General features: G+C 44.5%; 1 protein-coding gene across 4 annotated transcripts in view; it reads right to left on the reverse strand.

Annotated features, from left to right (window-relative positions):
* Positions 1–19298, reverse strand: part of USP9X (ubiquitin specific peptidase 9 X-linked) — a 1493361-nt gene that overhangs the window by 514790 nt on the left and 959273 nt on the right. For all 4 annotated transcript variants that reach the window (XM_069204214.1, XM_069204212.1, XM_069204215.1 and 1 more), the window contains exon 25: positions 12716–12841. In XM_069204214.1, coding sequence (XP_069060315.1) covers positions 12716–12841 — 126 coding nt within the window. The remainder of the gene's footprint in view (positions 1–12715; positions 12842–19298) is intronic.

Genomic DNA, 19298 nt, shown 5'->3' on the forward strand with positions numbered 1-19298 from the left:
AGCCTCGCTAGTACCTCAAAGTCCTCATAAATCTTCATGAAAACTTTGTGTGCTGGATTTCAAGCTGGCACGAGCTACTATTGTTTGTTAGTGGCCTCTTCCCTGCAGGCTGGGCAGTAGCTGCACAGAGGAAAGAATAGGAGGAGTAAGGAGAGGCTGGAGAGCTCAAATGCAGAGTACTTGAGTTTTGCTGCTTCCCATCCTCCAACTAAGGCAGTGTTTATGTGGTCTGTGCGGTTTTAGCAATGTGTGTCAAGGACTACTCTCAGTTCGGGGCCCAACGGGGCCTCTTGTGGCAGTAGTCCAACATGGTGTCCACATCTGCCTTTACACCCTCTCTGCTGAATTGTCAGTTATTTATTGGGGGGGGGGGGGAATGGCGGGCTATCTGGAACATCTCGCGATTATCCTCAAGCTAGCACATTCCAACACTGCAAGCTTAACAAGCCTTTTTTTGTCTGACTTGATTGTGCCTGCTCCTCTTGCTTAGCAACATAGTAAAGAAGAAAGCCAGTGGTGGGCAGTTTGTCTATCACTCCTGTAATGTGTACTTTAATTGACAGAATGCTGGAGAGAGCCACGGGGGGCATTAGCACAGAGACAGCTTTCCCTAAATATGAACTCTGCTGCAGCTCTCTCTGATAAGGCTATTATTGAGTCCTACTCGGAGCTCATGCCTGGGTTAACGCAGCTTGCTTTTACATCAGTTACAGCACCAATTTTATCAACCGGCAAAACCTCCTGTATTACTAACTCTCCTATTGGGGCAGAGAGGGAAATGAAAATGTCACTTACCCAGTGTACATCTGTTCGTGGCATCAGTCGTTGTAGATTCGCATGTTTTGCATAGCTCGCCATCTGGTGTTGGGCCGGAGTGTTACAAGTTGTTTTTCTTCGAAGAAGTCTTTCGAGTCACGGGACCGAGTGACTCCTCCTTTTGTCTCCATTGCGCATGGGCGTCGACTCCATCTTCGATTGTTTTTCCCCGCAGAGGGTGAGGTAGGAGTTGAATTGTAGTAATAGTGCCCATGCAATGGAGTGACTAAGTATGTACCTATTTAAGGTTGAGATGATACATATACAAATAGTTGAAGGTAACTTCCAAACTGCTACAGGCTCCCGGGGAGGCGGGTGGGCACATGCGAATCTACAGCGACTGATGCCACGAACAGATGTACACTGGGTAAGTGTCATTTTCAGTTCGATGGCATCTGTCGCTGTAGATACGCATGTTTTGCATAGACTAGTAAGCAGTTATCTCCCCAAAAGCGGTGGCTCAGCCTGTAGGAGTGGAAGTAGTTTGAAATAATGTTCTTAATACGGCTTGACCTACTGTGGCTTGTTGTGCGGATAACACATCTACACAGTAGTGCTTGGTGAATGTGTGAGGCGTAGACCATGTGGCTGCCTTACATATTTCTTGCATTGGGATGTTTCCTAGAAAGGCCATGGTAGCACCCTTCTTTCTGGTTGAGTGTGCCCTTGGTGTAATGGGCAGCTGTCGTTTAGCTTTAAGGTAGCAGATTTGGATGCATTTAACTATCCATCTGGCTATACCTTGTTTTGATATTGGGTTTCCTGCATGAGGTTTTTGAAATGCAATAAATAGTTGTTTAGTCTTTCTGATGTTCTTTGTTCTGTCAATGTAATACATTAATGCTCTTTTGACATCTAATGTATGTAGTGCCCTTTCAGCTACGGTATCTGGCTGTGGAAAGAACACTGGAAGTTCCACTGTTTGATTTAGATGGAACGGTGAAATAACCTTTGGCAAAAATTTAGGATTAGTCCTTAGGACGACCTTATTCTTGTGTAGTTGTATAAAAGGTTCTTGTATTGTAAACGCCTGAATCTCGCTTACTCTTCTTAGGGAAGTAATGGCGATGAGAAATGCAACCTTCCAGGTTAGGAACTGTATTTCGCAGGAGTGCATGGGTTCAAAAGGTGGACCCATAAGTCTAGTTAGGACAACATTTAGGTTCCATGAAGGAACAGGTGGTGTTCTTGGTGGTATAATTCTCCTAAGGCCCTCCATGAATGCTTTAATGACTGGTATCTTATATAGGGAAGTTGAATAGGTAGTCTGCAGGTATGCAGATATTGCTGCAAGGTGTATTTTAATGGAAGAGAAAGCCAGGTTAGATTTTTGTAAGTGAAGCAAGTAGCCCACTACATGTTCTGGAGTTGTGTGTAAAGGTTGTATTTGATTAATATGGCAGTAGCAAACAAACCTCTTCCATTTACTTGCATAGCAGTGCCTGGTGGATGGCCTTCTGGCTTGCTTTATGACTTCCATACATTCTTGGGTAAGTTGTAAGTGCCCGAATTCTAGGATCTCAGGAGCCAGATTGCTAGATTCAGCGATGCTGGATCTGGGTGTCTGATCTTTTGGTTGTGTTGTGTCAACAGATCTGGCCTGTTGGGCAATTTGATGTAGGGTACTACTGATAGGTCTAGCAGCGTTGTGTACCAGGGTTGCCTTGCCCAAGTTGGTGCTATTAATATGAGTTTGAGTTTGTTTTGACTGAGTTTGTTTACCAGGTAAGGAAGGAGAGGGAGAGGAGGAAAAGCGTAAGCAAATATCCCTGACCAGTTCATCCATAGGGCATTGCCTTGGGACTGTTTGTGTGGGTATCTGGATGCGAAGTTTTGGCATTTTGCGTTCTCCTTCGTCGCAAACAAGTCTATTTGAGGTGTTCCCCAGAGTTTGAAATAGGTGTTCAGAATTTGGGGGTGAATTTCCCATTCGTGGACCTGTTGGTGATCTCGAGAGAGGTTGTCTGCGAGTTGATTTTGGATCCCTGGTATAAATTGTGCTATTAGGCGAATTTGGTTGTGAATTGCCCAACGCCAAATTTTTTGTGCTAGCAGGCTTAACTGCGTGGAGTGTGTCCCCCCTTGCTTGTTTAGATAATACATTGTTGTCATGTTGTCTGTCTTGACGAGAATGTATTTGTGAACTATTATTGGTTGGAAAGCTTTTAGTGCTTGAAAAACTGCTAGAAGTTCTAGGTGATTTATATGCAGTTTTGTTTGATGTACGTTCCATTGTCCTTGTATGCTGTGTTGATCGAGGTGTGCTCCCCACCCTGTCATGGAAGCATCTGTTGTTATTACGTATTGTGGCACGGGGTCTTGGAAAGGCTGCCCTTTGTTTAAATTTATGTTGTTCCACCACAGAAGCGAGAGGTAAGTTTGGCGGTCTATTAACACCAGATCTAGAAGATGACCCTGTGCTTGAGACCACTGTGATGCTAGGCACTGTTGTAAGGGCCTCATGTGCAGTCTTGCGTTTGGGACAATGGCTATGCATGAAGACATCATGCCTAGGAGTTGTAATATCATCTTTGCTTGTATCTTTTGTGTTGGATACATGCGTTGTATGATGGTGTTGAAATTTTGAATTCTTTGGGGACTTGGAGTGGCTACTCCTTTTGTTGTGTTAATATGGCTCCTAGGTATTGTTGTACCTTGCACGGCAGAATGTTGGATTTCGTGAAGTTGACGGTGAACCCTAGTTTGAAGAGGGTTTGTATGATCTGATTTGTGTGATTTGAGCACTCTATTAACGAATGGGCCTTGATTAGCCAGTCGTCTAGATATGGGAACACATGTATTTGCTGCCTTCTGATGTGTGCAGCGACTACCGCTAGACATTTGGTAAAGACTCTTGGTGCGGTTGTTAATCCGAAAGGCAGTACCTTGAATTGGTAATGTATTCCTTTGAATACAAACCTTAGGTATTTCCTGTGCGATGGGTGTATTGGTATATGGAAATACGCGTCCTTGAGGTCTAAAGTTGACATGTAGTCGTGTAGTTTTAGCAATGGTAATACTTCTTGTAGTGTGACCATGTGAAAGTGGTCTGATTTGATGAATGTGTTCACTATTCTGAGGTCTAGGATTGGTCTCAGCGTTTTGTCCTTCTTTGGTATCAGAAAGTATAGTGAGTAAACTCCTGTGTTTATTTGTGTGTTTGGCACTAATTCGATTGCATTCTTTTGCAATAGTGCCTGCACTTCTATCTCCAGGAGATTGGAATGATGTTTTGTCAAATTTTGTGCTTTTGGTGGTATGTTTGGAGGGAATTGTAGAAATTCTATGCAATAACCATGTTGGATAATTGCTAGAACCCAAGTGTCTGTAGTGATTTCCTCCCATGCTTTGTAATAATGACTTATTCTTCCCCCCACTGGTGTTGTGTGGAGGGGGTGAGTGACATGTGAGTCACTGCTTAGTAGTAGGGGTTTTGGGGCTTTGAAATTTTCCTCTATTCCTAGGGAATTGCCCTCCTCTATATTGTCCCCGAAAACCTCCTCTGTACTGTCCCTGGTAACTGGACGGTGTTGCCTGTGAGCTGCTGGCTTGTGTGCTCTGACCCCGAAACCCCCCTCTAAAGGGTGTTTTACGGAATGTGCTGTAATTCCCTCTGCTCTGCGGGGAGTAGAGTGCGCCCATGGCTTTAGCAGTGTCCGTGTCTTTTTTGAGTTTCTCAATCGCTGTGTCCACTTCTGGACCGAACAGTTCTTTTTCGTTAAAAGGCATATTGAGAACTGCTTGCTGAATCTCTGGTTTAAATCCAGACGTTCGGAGCCATGCATGCCTTCTGATAGTTACAGATTTATTAATTGTCCGTGCAGCTGTATCTGCAGCGTCCATGGAGGAGCGGATTTGGTTGTTGGAAATGGTCTGTCCCTCCTCAACCACTTGTTTTGCCCTATTTTGTAGGTCCTTGGGCAGATGGTCAATGAGATGTTGCATCTCATCCCAATGGGCTCTGTCATAGCGCGCAAGTAGTGCCTGGGAGTTAGCGATGCGCCACTGGTTTGCAGCTTGTGCTGCGACTCTTTTACCAGCTGCATCGAACTTGCGGCTTTCTTTATCTGGGGGTGGTGCATCTCCAGATGTGTGGGAGTTGGCCCTTTTCCTAGCTGCTCCTACAACGACAGAGTCTGGTGGCAGCTGTGTAGTGATGAAAGCCGGGTCTGTAGGAGGCGCCTTATACTTCTTTTCCACTCTTGGTGTGATTGCCCTACTTTTGACCGGCTCCTTAAAGATTTCTTTTGCGTGCCGGAGCATACCAGGGAGCATAGGCAGGCTTTGGTAGGAGCTGTGGGTGGAGGAGAGTGTGTTGAATAAAAAGTCATCTTCGACCTGTTCTGAGTAGAGGCTTACATTGTGAAATTGTGCTGCTCTAGCCACCACTTGAGAATATGCAGTGCTGTCCTCTGGTGGAGATGGCTTCGTAGGGTATGCCTCCGGACTGTTATCTGACACTGGGGCGTCGTATAAGTCCCATGCGTCTTGACCTTGGTCACCCTGGCTCATGGTGGTGTGAGCTGGGGAATGTGATGGAGTTTGTGCTGGTGAGACGTTAATCACAGGTGGAGGAGAGGGTGGTGGGGTAAATTTTTGTTTGTGGTGTTTGTTCAGTTTGGAACTCCAATCTTCTCTTTCTTCTAATAGGGGGAAGGGTGCTTATTTTTCCTGTCCCCTGCTGTATGAAAATACGCTTTTGCGTATGGTCTACATCCGTTGAGTGTAGTTCTTCCTCAAACCTATGCTTTTGCATTTGGGAGGTTAGCGAGTGCTCTTCTGTATAAGAGCCTGAAACTGGGTCGGTTGCAGTTTGTTTTGGCACCGAAACCCTGTCTGCATCTTTTTTCGGCTCCGAGGTGACTTTTTTCTTTTTCGGGGCCGAAACCTCTCGGCGTCGATCTTCTTCGGTGCCGCTGTCTCGGCGTCGAGCCGTGTCTACACCGGTATCTCGGTGTCGATGCTTGGCTCCAGCACTTTCTCGGTCCCGAGAAGGCTGCGTGCCGGTGTCTCGACCGGAGTCGGACGATCTCGGCACTGTTTGGGCCTTTTTCGGTGCCGACGGTCGGTCACCGAATTTATGGGTCGAGCCATGGCCTGGTGGCAGTGGCGTCCCCTGGGCCTTGTAAATCTTCTTCTGAGTGGTTTTCGACGTCCTACTCACGGTTTGTGTATCGTCGAATCCTTTGGAGTCCGATTCTTGGATCGAAAAGGTTCCCTCCTCTTCTTGTTCCTCGAACTCCCGGTGGGCTGTCGGCGCGGAAGACATCTGAAGTCCTCTGGCTCGACGGTCTCGGAGAGTTTTTCGGGACCGGAACGCACGACAGGCCTCGCAGGTGTCTTCACTGTGCTCAGGTGACAGGCACAGGTTGCAGACCAAGTGTTGGTCTGTATAGGGGTATTTATTGTGGCATTTGGGACAGAAACGGAACGGGGTCCGTTCCATCGGCGTTCTTCTGCACGCGGTCGGGCCGACCAGGCCCCGACGGGGGATTGAAAAAATTACCCCGAAGGGCACCGGAGCTCTTCGATCTTAGACGCAGTGTTGAATCTAACTACGCCGACCCCGAACGCAACAATACCGACGAAAATCTTCCGAAATTAGCTATCTTTCCGTTCCGAAACTCGGAGCGACAGGAACACGTCCGAACCCGATGGCGGAAAAAAAACAATCGAAGATGGAGTCGACGCCCATGCGCAATGGAGACAAAAGGAGGAGTCACTCGGTCCCGTGACTCGAAAGACTTCTTCGAAGAAAAACAACTTGTAACACTCCGGCCCAACACCAGATGGCGAGCTATGCAAAACATGCGTATCTACAGCGACAGATGCCATCGACCATGGGTGATTCGCAACAGGCATGGGCCAACCTTCTGCTACACCGACCAGGCCAGTCAAACTGGCAGGGATTACAGGGGATTTAGGTTCCAGCCAGTCCTACATGAAGCACCTTACGAAGGATTATTATTTGAAATTTAAGGTGCTTTTATTTTTGTTGAGCTCTTGCCATTGATGGGCAGACTTAAATCTATTGAATCTCAAATTGACATCCTTCTATGGCCACCAATCCAACCAGATGCTTCCCCTGCTGCCTAACTGGTATCAGGGGTGGTGGACAAGGCAGTTGAGGTGGCTAATAGTGTATCATTGACCAACAGGGCCAGGGCCAAGGGGAGTAAAGTTGTATTGTGAACAGAGTAAGAAGACATTAAAGCAACGGAGTCCTATTGTCCCCTTTAACTCTTTCAAACCCTGCTCTCCCTACTATTTTGCTCTCCCCCCAAGGCGTGACCCTTGCATGATGGATTTAGCTGATGTGCCTCCTTTGGTGGAGAATAAGACAAAATCATCTGAGGGGAGCACAACAAAGTTATCCACTGGCTTCATGATAATGTGTACCTCATACATGCCTTTATGATGCAATATTAATCGGTCAAAAAGTGAATTGGTACAGCCCTTCAAAGAACACCATAGAGGGTGATTGTGTAATTGTTAATTTTTGCTTCTCCTGTACTTGCTGCCAGAGCCTTTAAATGCACTGGGATTTATTTGCACAACTGAAGAAAAAGTGACATTGCTCCCACTGGGTTACTTTCACCAGCCATTACGAAGGCCTTTTATCCCATCTAGGGCCCCCCATCTATGCATATAGTGTGCCTATTTGTCATTCCTACCAGTAACCGCTAGCCCTCCCCCTCCCCCCCCCCCCCCAAGATATCCAGGAAATTGACTGACTCCCTGAGGCAGCAGAGGATGCACCCGAGGCTGTAGCTGTACCCACAGTTGGGGTGAAGATGATGCTTAGACCTCAGCCACATCCCACAAACAAACAGCCTCCCTAACCAAACCCCCCCCCCCCCCCCCCCCAACACCTCGCCCACCTCTGCTCCAGGCCTAGATGGCTTCAAACAGGTACCATGGATGGCTTCTTCTTCTGGCCTTAATGTAGATCCCATTATTGTGATGACTGATGGGGCTGCTGGCAAGGAGTGTAATGGAAGGCTTTTTCTACTCTGGTGGAATACAGAAGTTCTTTCTGACAAACTGGCTGATCTAGAATGGGGCACTTTTATTAACAGGTTTGATCACCTGTGTTTCAGGTGACATGAGCCACAGTAAGTGAACATAAGATGTTTTTGAAGTTATAGCAAATCTGTTGTTTGCTAAGCGTCTGGCCATCCTTTTGGCGGCCTGTTAATATGGATTAAAACCACCTTGAGGGGGCCAACTAGAGAAATCCCAGTAGATTCTCCGGATATACTGGGATGAGAGGCTGTTGAGCCCGGTGGGAAGTCTGGCTACTTCCCAATGTTTATAGTAGGCTTGCATCTTTTAGAATGTTTTCCCCAACTCTATAGATTCCAGATTATTTTATTACTCATCATGTAAAGTCACATATCATCGTTGTAGGTGATTTTAACGCTGCATTCAAGCGTAGTGCATATTTCTCTGAACTAATAGCTGAAGAGGACTCACTTTGGGGCATCCCCGCCATAGAGCCACAGCCTGCTGCTCGATTACCTCCTGCAGCTTTTCAAGTTGCTAGTATTTATCTATCTTATGGTCTGAGAACTTGCAATGATCGATCTAAATGAGACGCCTCACTGCCTTCCACTTCCTACTGAGTTAACTATACTACAGGAATAGAATAGAGTACATCTTCCTCGAAGTTAGACCATGGAAGTTTGTGATTGATATGGTAATTACCCACAGATTTTAAAGCAATAATTTCCCTCTTGTTCTGAACTTGGGCCATGAGGCAGCATGGAAAGAGGCACTGAGTAAAGCTACTGATCGAGTAGTGTCTGAAGTTACTAACTGTAGGAGGGCGCTAAAGTGGAATGCTATTGCTACTTCCGAAGATGCCATCTCAAAACTTTATGACAAATTATTCTTCCCACTAAACCCAGTAGCTGATTGGATAACAGCAAACTTCTCCTAGCTAGTCATAATGAGAGTTTCTCTAAACTTAAGGAGATTCTTTTTGAAGGATTTTAAGTTTGTGAGAAAACGATCTAAAACCAATCTCTGGTTTAATTCTGCAAGGAAGGAAGCTAAGCATGCTTAATTTAAAGCCATCCAAGAAGGGGAGAAGGGGCTAGAATGGTGATTCTATTTGCAATAGCACAATATAAAACAACACTGAAGGCAGCACAAATAAGTTGGAATGACCACCTATGGGCTGAACATTTAATTACACTATCTAATTAAGAAGCTAATAAATTATGGCATATTGTCAAACATAGCTCTTCACAAGCTGCAATGCGCCCAGAAATCCACATTCAGTGTGTAGTGTGGGATAATCAATTTAATTCCCTGTATGAGAATAGCACCCCCTTGATATCAGAACCAAGCACAGTTGTAGCCACCAACACCAGAGCTCTGGCATACTGTAACAACCGCCTCCCTTAACCACTTATACATTTTTCACTAATTGACACCATGAGGGCTGTGGCTGCGAAAAAAAAAAGATAAAGGCTGGTGGCTTAGGTAAAATCCCTGTGGACCTTTTTTTTATCAAATTTGTGTGTTTGGGTACTCTATGTTAACACATTTTTTCAAATGCCATTCTAGCAGGTACTCCTATACCTCAAAAGTGGAAAGTTTTGGAGATTGTCCTTATATATAAAAAAGGATCCAGGGATCTGCTGCAAAGCTATGGACCCACTGGCTTGACAGATTCAAGACAAAAAAGAAATCTGAAGTCAAATGCTCGATAAACTTAATGGGTGGTTAGCTGAAAGCAACCTGATAACCGACTTTAAAGCTGGTTTACAAGACAATGTGGGCACTGTCGACCAAACCTTCACATTCTTGGTCACCAAGTGGAAGATGGTGGACATCAGCAGCGGCAACTTGTTTGTTGCTTTTGTGGTGCTTCATTTCGCCTTCAACTTGGTCCTGTTGCTTAGGCTCTCATTATCCTAATGAGACTACTGGATTTTGAGCAGCAAGACCGTCCACTGTGTGGGAGACTGAGTCTAACCCACTGTGGGTGACACCTGTCGCTCTAAAACTGGGTTTTGCTCCGGCCAACTAGCAGTGCCTCATCTCTACCAGGGGATAGTGATGATTGGGCAGCCGAGCGCATGACATATTAGGCTTCTCAGGGAAGTCGTGGTCACTCAGGTCGCATCCGGTTCTCTCATTTACAATTCAGTCTCATATATACATGACAAACAGAAGCAGTATATGTTTCAATGATTAGTTTAATAAAACAACTGCATCTTAGATAGCAACGCGTGAGCTGCAATAACCAGGACGACACAACATGACAGTATTAAAATGGTGACGAGAAGAGTGAAGCATGAAAATAACGCTATCATACTGTCACTATGATCGATGGATTATTTCCTATCTAAGTCATGATCTGAGCACAGCATGTTAGGCTCTAATTCTGCCTTTCAGGTTCCCCTGGGAAGACATCAACCCTCATACCTGAGCAAAGGCCTGTAGTCTGTTAGCATCTGTAGCGAAGCATTCGGCAATCAGCATGCAGTAGTTGTTCCCTGCCTGGAATCTCCCTCTTAACGTGTAATGGGACTAGGAAGTGTTTTTATAATAACACAGCCGATGTTCTAAGAAAATGTCCCTACGTAAGGATGTGTATTTTTTACGAATGTTGGAGACTAAACTTCTACCACTTTCACCGGCAATGTACCATTCTGTAGCCTTGAATGAAGCACAGAGTGATCAAGAATGTCTTGTCTGAGAACACAGTGCTGGGCTAAGCAGAAACAATTAGATAGATGAAAATAAAACAAGACCATAAAAATGGTTATTGTAAAAATAACAATGCGAAGCCGAATAAAATATATCTAGGTTAAAGTGCACAGCGGCCTAGTGTGTTAAAATAACCTGCATGGAGCTATAACTAAAATGGCTACACAACAGTCCCCAGGGAGAAACTGTTGGGCGTACTGAGGGAGCAGGTAAAGCCCCAGGAAATTTTAAACATCCTAATTTGTTTGCATGAAGGCACTTATGCAAAGGTCTGATGGGGACACAACGGGAAATTGATGAGGTATATTCCTCTAGTCCTGTGTTTATTATCTATTAATGGTTATGTGGATATTTTACTTTACAGTCAGACTGATTCTCACATTTTAGTTGGAACTAATGTCCCTGCACTGTTTTTTGCTGATGGCACCCTCCAGCTGTCAAAGACAGCCAGGGAGTTGTGAACTGTGTTGCAGCTATTTTCCCTCTTTTGTGACCTGCGTGGTCTTGAGCTGAAGGCAGCCAAGACCAAGTGCATGATCTTCAATCAATGTAAAAATTTCAGGGGGAGTATATCGATGCATTAAGACTCCCTTGACAGAGTGACTGACTAGCTTGGCATCTGGATATCAGATTTTAATTTCCGGGAGGCTCAGTTACAAAAGAGTGCTGCCGTATTAAAACACAGGGATGGGGCTTTACTTAGATTCGTGAAACCAGACAAGTCTTATCCCATTAACGCTCCCCATGAAATACATAGGGTCTGGCTTTAACTGTAGTGCTACACTGAAGTGACTTGTGGGCCCTTTCTGAATTGACTAAACTAGGTTGCGAGTAAAGTAAGTTTGTACTGTTTGTATTAGTAGTCACCCATAGTTGTACCTTGCTACCTGTATGACTTGTCCTCAGGATAAGGCTACTGGGCCTGGTGGCCAAGTTACACCCATTAGTTTATTGGGTGCGTATCTGGAAGCTTGATGCACTGAAACCATACAAGGAGGGTCTTGATGACACTATTGGAAGACATGGAGTTTTAAGGAAGACCTCCTGGTTAAGATCTACCAAGGCAAACATAATGGAGCTTGGCCTGGAAGACCATTGGAATTCGTCTGACCTTACTGGCCAGGGCAGCCTAGAATTCTTGAAAGTGATATTTTGGGAACTGCACTGTGATAAACTCCCAGCCCTTGAAACAGCAGGTATGTTAACCCAATCTCTTTAAAAATGTTAAGGTGTCTTTTTATGAATATTTTTAATATACCAGTTGCCCTGTCCCTGCGAGATCCCTTTACGTAAAGTTTCACTACGGCATTCTTCTGCTTGCAGCAGTCTGAAGCACTTGGTCAGCCAATTCCGAGAGGTCTGCTGCATACTGTGTCTGCTCTTATGATAATGAGAATGATGAACCCTTTCTCTTTTTCTGTCCAGCATACTCTGCAAGCCGCTCTAAATGTACTATCCCAGCATGCATAAGCTGGGCCTATTGGATCATTCAAATGCATTATTAGCTTTTAAGAAAGGACAAGACCCACTTGCTCTATATGCTGTAGTGAAGTATCTTCAGAGCGCATGGTATAAACGGACAAGTTTTTCAACATAATCATTTTCAATTTTAAATTGTTGCACTTTCCTGTATTTTTCCACATGTACCTGTGCTTTAGTTCCGATATGCTGCTGTATAGCCATTTGTCTTCAGTGACAACCCAATGTTGTGCTCTTTTTCAGCAATTGGTTTCATCATGTTTTAGCTTTGTTCGGCTTTTTATTACACCTCATTGTGATTAACTGTATTCGGTGTATTGCATTGTTTTATTATATGTTGTTCACTTTAATGGTTTTTAATAATCGAATTAAGTTATAATGACTGAATGAACTTCTGATTATCACCCTGAACAGTATATCACATATATAGCAAATAACAATATGTTCTAGAAAATTAAACATCCATGGTGCACACTTGCGGCACAGTTTCCATGGTCCAGAGCCAAAGCTAAGGTTGGTTATCTTAGCCACATTGGGGCATAATGTTCCATGCTGCGTTGCTTCTGTGAGACAACTCATTAATACACAGTGAATGAAGAACAAATAGGAAGGCCACAATGGAAAACCAGTTACAAGACATTAGAATACTCAGTGCAGAACAAGGCCACAACTTAAAACAACTTTGCAAAAGCCATACCTTTTCGTAGATTTTACTAATTTCATCATTGGAGCTGAACACCAATGGAATGGAACCACAGCCTGACACCCAAATTATTTTCTGTATGGCTTTTATGACACAGATGTCAGGGATGAATTTTGAAGCCTAAAAAGAACACAAACCAGTAAGTGGCAAAAACAAAATGAAAAAAGGCTTAACAAGCATTTAGCAGATGTTCACAAAAGGCTTAGATAAAATACAGATACAGGCCTGTAACAATGATTCAAAAGTCCTTATCTTATTGGTGTCCCCACGATCAGTGTTGTTCACAAGCTCTTTTTAATTCCTGTGAAAACTTGGAAGATCGGGGCGAATCCCTTGGATTTAACCATTTCAAGCACAGTGATTTGATACATATATGCTCCTAAAATACAAATTATATATACATTTGGAGGGGGGTGGGGGAGGAGAAATAGGGGCAATGGGTTAACTGCATCCCTCACGGCCGGCTCTTGTATGAGTGCAGTAAGCATCTACATAATGAACAGCACAAAGATGGAGTCCAGACTTTTTCACCATCCTACTCCTTTCTGGTCCCACAATGTGTGGTATCCTAGGCTTCGAAAAGTATTCCAAATATAGCTGGATTACAAGAAAAAATTAACACTTTCAGCTAAGGTGCTCAGAAGAACAAGTTACTTACCTTAGGTAATGAGGTATCTGGTAGAGACTCTATCTAGCTGCGGATTCCTTACCTTAGAATTCCCTGGCGTCAGCTTCGAATGCGGAGTTTTTCTGAGCCGTAGCCTGCGTGCGCGCCGTCGGACGGCGTCGTTCGGATCCGCGTGCGTCAACCAGCTCCACGTGCGTCGTCGGAGCCGTCTATGACATCACTGTTGTCTATATAGACGCCGTCTTGGCGCGCATACGTCAGTTCTTTTCCACAACTTCCCGCGCCAAAGCACAGAGTCATGGAAGAACCAACCAATACACTTTTAACCTCTGACTGTTTGGAGTAAAAACACTTTCATGCCTATAAGAAAGGCAAAAGTTGCCAAAATCAAAAAATATACATATGTACACATACAAACATATAGACATATGGAAAATGTCACTTTCCCAGTGTACATCTGTTCGTGGCATGAGTCGCTGCAGATTCACATGCTGTGCACAGTCCGCCGTCTGGTGTTGGACTCGGAGTGTTACAAGTTGTTTTTCTTCGAAGAAGTCTTTTCGAGTCACGAGATCGAGGGACTCCTCCCACTTCGATTCCATTGCGCATGGGCGTCGACTCCATCTTAGATTGTTTTCTCCGCAGAGGATGAGGTAGGAGTTGTGTATATTAGTAATAGTGCCTATGCAATGGAATGAATACGTATGTACATAATAAAGGTTAAAGTAATATATTTACAAATGTACAAATGTTCAAGATCTACTTCTAAACGGCTACAGGCTCCCGGGGAGGCGGGTGGGCGCATGTGAATCTGCAGCGACTCATGCCACGAACAGATGTACACTGGGTAAGTGACATTTTCCGTTCAATGGCATGTGTAGCTGCAGATACACATGCTGTGCACCGACTAGTAAGCAGTTATCTCCCCAAAAGCGGTGGTTCAGCCTGTAGGAGTTGAAGTAGTTTGAAATAATGTTCTTAGTACAGCCTGACCTACTGTGGCTTGTTGTGCAGTTAACACATCTACACAGTAGTGCTTGGTAAATGTATGAGGCGTAGACCATGTTGCTGCCTTACATATTTCATTCATTGGAATATTTCCTAGAAAGGCCATGGTAGCCCCTTTCTTTCTGGTTGAGTGTGCCTTTGGTGTAATAGGCAGCTCTCTCTTTGCTTTAAGATAGCAGGTTTGAATAAACTTAACTATCCACCTAGCAATGCCTTGTTTTGAAATTTGATTTCCTGTATGAGGTTTTTGAAAGGCAATAAATAGTTGTTTTATTTTTCTAATTAGTTTCGTTCTGTCAATGTAGTACATTAGTGCTCTTTTGATGTCTAATGTATGTAGTGCTCTCTCAGCTACAGAATCTGGTTGTGGGAAGAACACTGGTAATTCCACTGTTTGATTTAAGTGGAACGGTGAGATAACTTTTGGTAAAAATTTAGGATTTGTTCTTAGAACAACTTTATTTTTATGTATCTGAATAAATGGTTCTTGTATGGTAAATGCTTGAATCTCGCTCACTCTTCTTAGAGATGTGATGGCAATCAAAAATGCAACTTTCCACGTTAAGTATTGCATTTCACAAGAATGCATAGGCTCGAAAGGTGGACCCATGAGTCTTGTTAAGACAATGTTGAGGTTCCATGAAGGAACAGGTGGTGTGCTTGGTGGTATGATTCTCTTTAAGCCTTCCATAAACGCTTTAATGACTGGTATTCTAAATAGTGAAGTTGAATGAGTAATTTGTAGGTAAGCTGATATTGCGGTAAGATGTATCTTTATGGAAGAGAAAGCTAGATTTGATTTTTGCAAATGTAGTAAATATCCTACTATATCCTTTGTAGATGCGTGTAATGGCTGAATTTGATTATTCTGGCAGTAATACACGAATCTTTTCCACTTGTTTGCGTAGCAGTGTCTAGTGGTAGGTTTCCTAGCTTGTTTTATGACCTCCATACATTCTTGTGTGAGGTGCAAGTGTCCGAATTCTAGGATTTCAGGAGCCAAATTGCTAGATTCAAAGATGCTGGATTTGGATGTCTGATCTGTTGTTTGTCTTGTGTTAACAGATCTGGTTTGTTGGGTAGTTTGACATGAGGTACTACTGACATGTCTAGTAGTGTTGTGTACCAAGGTTGCCTTGCCCATGTTGGTGCTATTAGTATGAGTTTGAGTTTGTTTTGACTCAACCTGTTTACTACATATGAAAGGAGAGGGGGAAAAGCGTATGCAAAGATCCCTGACCAATTCATCCATAGAGCATTGCCTTGGGATTGATCTTGTGGGTACCTGGATGCGAAGTTTTGGCATTTGGAGTTTTCCTTTGTTGCAAATAGATCTATTTGAGGTGTCCCCCAAATTTGAAGGTAATAGTTTAGTATTTGGGGGTGAATTTCCCACTCGTGGGTTTGTTGGTGATCTCGAGAGAGATTGTCTGCCAATTGGTTCTGAATCCCTGGAATAAATTGTGCTATTAGGCGAATGTGGTTGTGAATCGCCCAATGCCATATTGTCTGTGTTAGGAGGCACAACTGCATGGAGTGTGTCCCTCCTTGTTTGTTTAGATAATACATTGTTGTCATGTTGTCTGTTTTGACAAGAATGTATTTTTGGGTTATGATGGGTTGAAATGCTTTTAGCGCTAGAAATACTGCTAACATTTCCAAGTGATTTATGTGAAACTGTCTCTGATGTATGTCCCATTGTCCTTGGATGCTGTGTTGATTGAGGTGTGCTCCCCACCCTGTCATGGAAGCATCTGTCGTTATGACTTATTGTGGCACTGGGTCTTGGAAAGGCCGCCCTCGGTTTTAATTTGTACTGTTCCACCATAGAAGCGAGAGGTATGTTTGGCGGTCTATCAACACCAGATCTAGAAGTTGACCCTGTGCTTGTGACCATTGTGATGCTAGGCACTGTTTTAAGGGCCGCATGTGCAATCTTGCGTTTGGGACAATGGCTATGCATGAAGACATCATGCCTAGTAGTTTCATTACCATTCTGACTTGTATCTTTTGTGTTGGATACATGGCCTGTATTACTTTGTGGAATGTTTGAACCCGTTGTGGACTTGGAGTGGCAATCCCTTTTGCTGTGTTGATTGTCGCTCCTAAGTATTGCTGCGTTTGGCACGGCAAAAGGTGTGACTTCGCGTAGTTGATGGAGAAACCCAGCCTGTGAAGGGTTTGTATGACATATTTTGTGTGCTGTGAACACTGTTTTAGCGTGTTGGTTTTGATTAACCAGTCGTCTAAGTACGGGAACACATGTATTTGCTGCCTTCTGATATGTGCAGCTACTACTGCCAGGCATTTTGTAAAAACTCTTGGCGCAGTTGTTATTCCGAATGGCAACACTTTGAATTGGTAATGTATTCCTTGGAATACGAACCTTGGGAATTTCCTGTGTGAAGGATGTATTGGTATATGGAAATACGCATCTTTTAGATCTAATGTTGTCATGTAGTCTTGCTTTTTGAGCAGTGGGATTACGTCTTGTAATGTGACCATGTGAAAGTGGTCTGATTTTATGTAGGTATTTAGTGTTCTGAGATCTAGTATTGGTCTCAGAGTTTTGTCCTTTTCGGGTATTAGAAAGTACAGTGAGTAAACTCCTGTGTTTTTTTGTTGAATTGGTACTAATTCTATTGCGTCCTTTTGTAGCAATGCTTGAACCTCTAGGCCTAGAAGATCTATATGTTGTTTTGACATATTGTGTGTTTTCGGTGGGACGTTTGGAGGGAATTGGCGAAATCTATGCAATAACCATGCTGGATAATTGCTAAGACCCAAGTGTCTGTTGTTATTTCTTCCCAAAGTTTGTAAGATTGGCTTAGTCTTCCCCCCACAGGTGTTAAGTGGTGGGGTTGTGTGACTTGTGAGTCACTGCTTAGTTTGAGGAGTTTTGGGGCCTTGGAATTTTCCTCTATTTTTTGGGAATTGGCCCCCTCTAAATTGCCCCCGAAAACCTCCCCTCTGATATTGACCCTGGTAGGTAGGCCTGGTTTGTGAGGTTGTGGTTTCTGTGGGTTGACCTCGAAACCCTCCTCTAAAAGGTGTTTTCCGAAATGTGCCTCTGCTTTGCGGGGAGTAGAGTGCGCCCATGGCTTTGGCTGTATCGGTGTCCTTTTTGAGTTTTTATCGATGGCAGTGTCTACCTCCGGCCCAAACAATTGCTGTTCATTAAACGGCATATTGAGCACAGCCTGCTGGATTTCCGGTTTGAACCCAGAAGTGCGCAGCCATGCGTGTCTTCGTATTATGACTGCAGTGTTTATTGTCCTTGCAGCTGTATCTGCTGCATCCATGGAAGACCGTATCTGATTATTTGAGATACTTTGTCCCTCTTCCACCACTTGTTGCGCTCTTTTTTGGAACTCCTTGGGTAAGTGTTCGATGAAATGTTGCATTTCATCCCAATGAGCCCTGTCTTATCTTGCCAAAAGTGCTTGTGAATTGGCAATACGCCACTGATTTGCTGCTTGTGCTGCAACCCTTTTTCCCGCAGCATCAAATTTGCTGCTCTCCTTGTCTGGAGGTGGTGCGTCGCCTGAGGTATGAGAGTTGGCTCTCTTACGAGCTGCCCCCACAACTACTGAGTCTGGTGTTAGTTGTGTTGTAATATATATTGGATCTGTGGGTGGTGGCTTATATTTTTTCTCCACCCTTGGAGTTATGGCTCTGCCTTTAACTGGATCCTGAAAGATTTGTTTTGAATGTCTTAGCATTCCTGGGAGCATGGGAAGGCATTGATACTGGCTATGGGTTGAGGATAGGGTGTTAAAAAGAAAGTCATCCTCAATTGGTTCCGAATGTAAGGAGACATTGTGAAACTCGGCTGCCCTTGCGACCACCTGTGTATAGGATGTACTGTCCTCAGGTGGTGACGGTTTTGTAGGATAAGAGTCTGGGCTATTGTCAGACACTGGAGCATCGTAGAGGTCCCATGCATCGGGATCATCCTGACTCATTGTGGTATGAGCTGGTGAGTGCATCAGTGGTGGAGTTGTTGCTGGTGATGCATGTATTGATGGTGGTGGAGACGGTGGTGGGGTTGTTGTCTTTGCCACCTTTGCCTGTGGTTGCTTGTCCTTTTGTTGAAAGGCAAGTTTCCTTTTTATTCTGATTGGGGGAAGAGTGGTTATCTTCCCTGTGTCCTCATGAATATGAAGCCTTCTTTGTGTGTAGTCAGGCGCTGCAGATTGAAGCTCCTCTCCAAATCGATGTAATTGGGAGGTTAGTCCTTGTTCCTCTGTATAGGAACTAGTTTTCGGCTCCGAGGCTGGCTGTTTCGGAACCGAAACCTTTTCGGAAGTCATTTTAGGCTCCGAAGAAACCTTCTTTGTTTTCGGTGTGCCTGGGTGCCGAAATTCTTCGGTGCCGCTGTCTCTGTGCCGAAGTTTTTTGGAGCCACCGTCTCGGCTCCGAGGTTGCTGTGTGACGGTATCTCGATCGGAGTCGGATGACTTCGACACCAGCATGCCCTTTTTCGGTGCCCTGGATGGGTCACCTATTTTTCAGGTTAAGCCATGGCCTGTTGGCGGTGGCGTCCCCTGGGCTTTCGTAGACTTCTCGTGAGTCTTGATTTTCGACGTCTTACTCACGGTTTTGGTTGTTTCTTCGGCGTCGAGTTCTTCAGAATCCGACTCGCGGGCGGAGAAAGCCTCTTCTTCCTCCTGGAAACGATCTTGACCTGTCGGCGTGGACGCCATTTGTAGTCTCCTGGCTCTTCGGTCTCTCAGCATCTTCCTCGATCGAAACGCTCGACAGGCCTCACAAGTATCTTCCTTGTGCTCGGGGGACAAGCACAAGTTACAGACCAGATGGTGATCCGTATACGGATACTTGTGATGGCATTTTGGGCAGAAGCGGAATGGGGTCCGTTCCATCAGCCTTGAAGCCGCACGTGGCCGGGCCGACCAGGCCCCGACGGGGGATCGAAAAAAC

This window comes from Pleurodeles waltl, chromosome 8, assembly GCF_031143425.1.
Source record: "Pleurodeles waltl isolate 20211129_DDA chromosome 8, aPleWal1.hap1.20221129, whole genome shotgun sequence".
In the NCBI taxonomy this organism is placed as follows: domain Eukaryota; kingdom Metazoa; phylum Chordata; class Amphibia; order Caudata; family Salamandridae; genus Pleurodeles; species Pleurodeles waltl.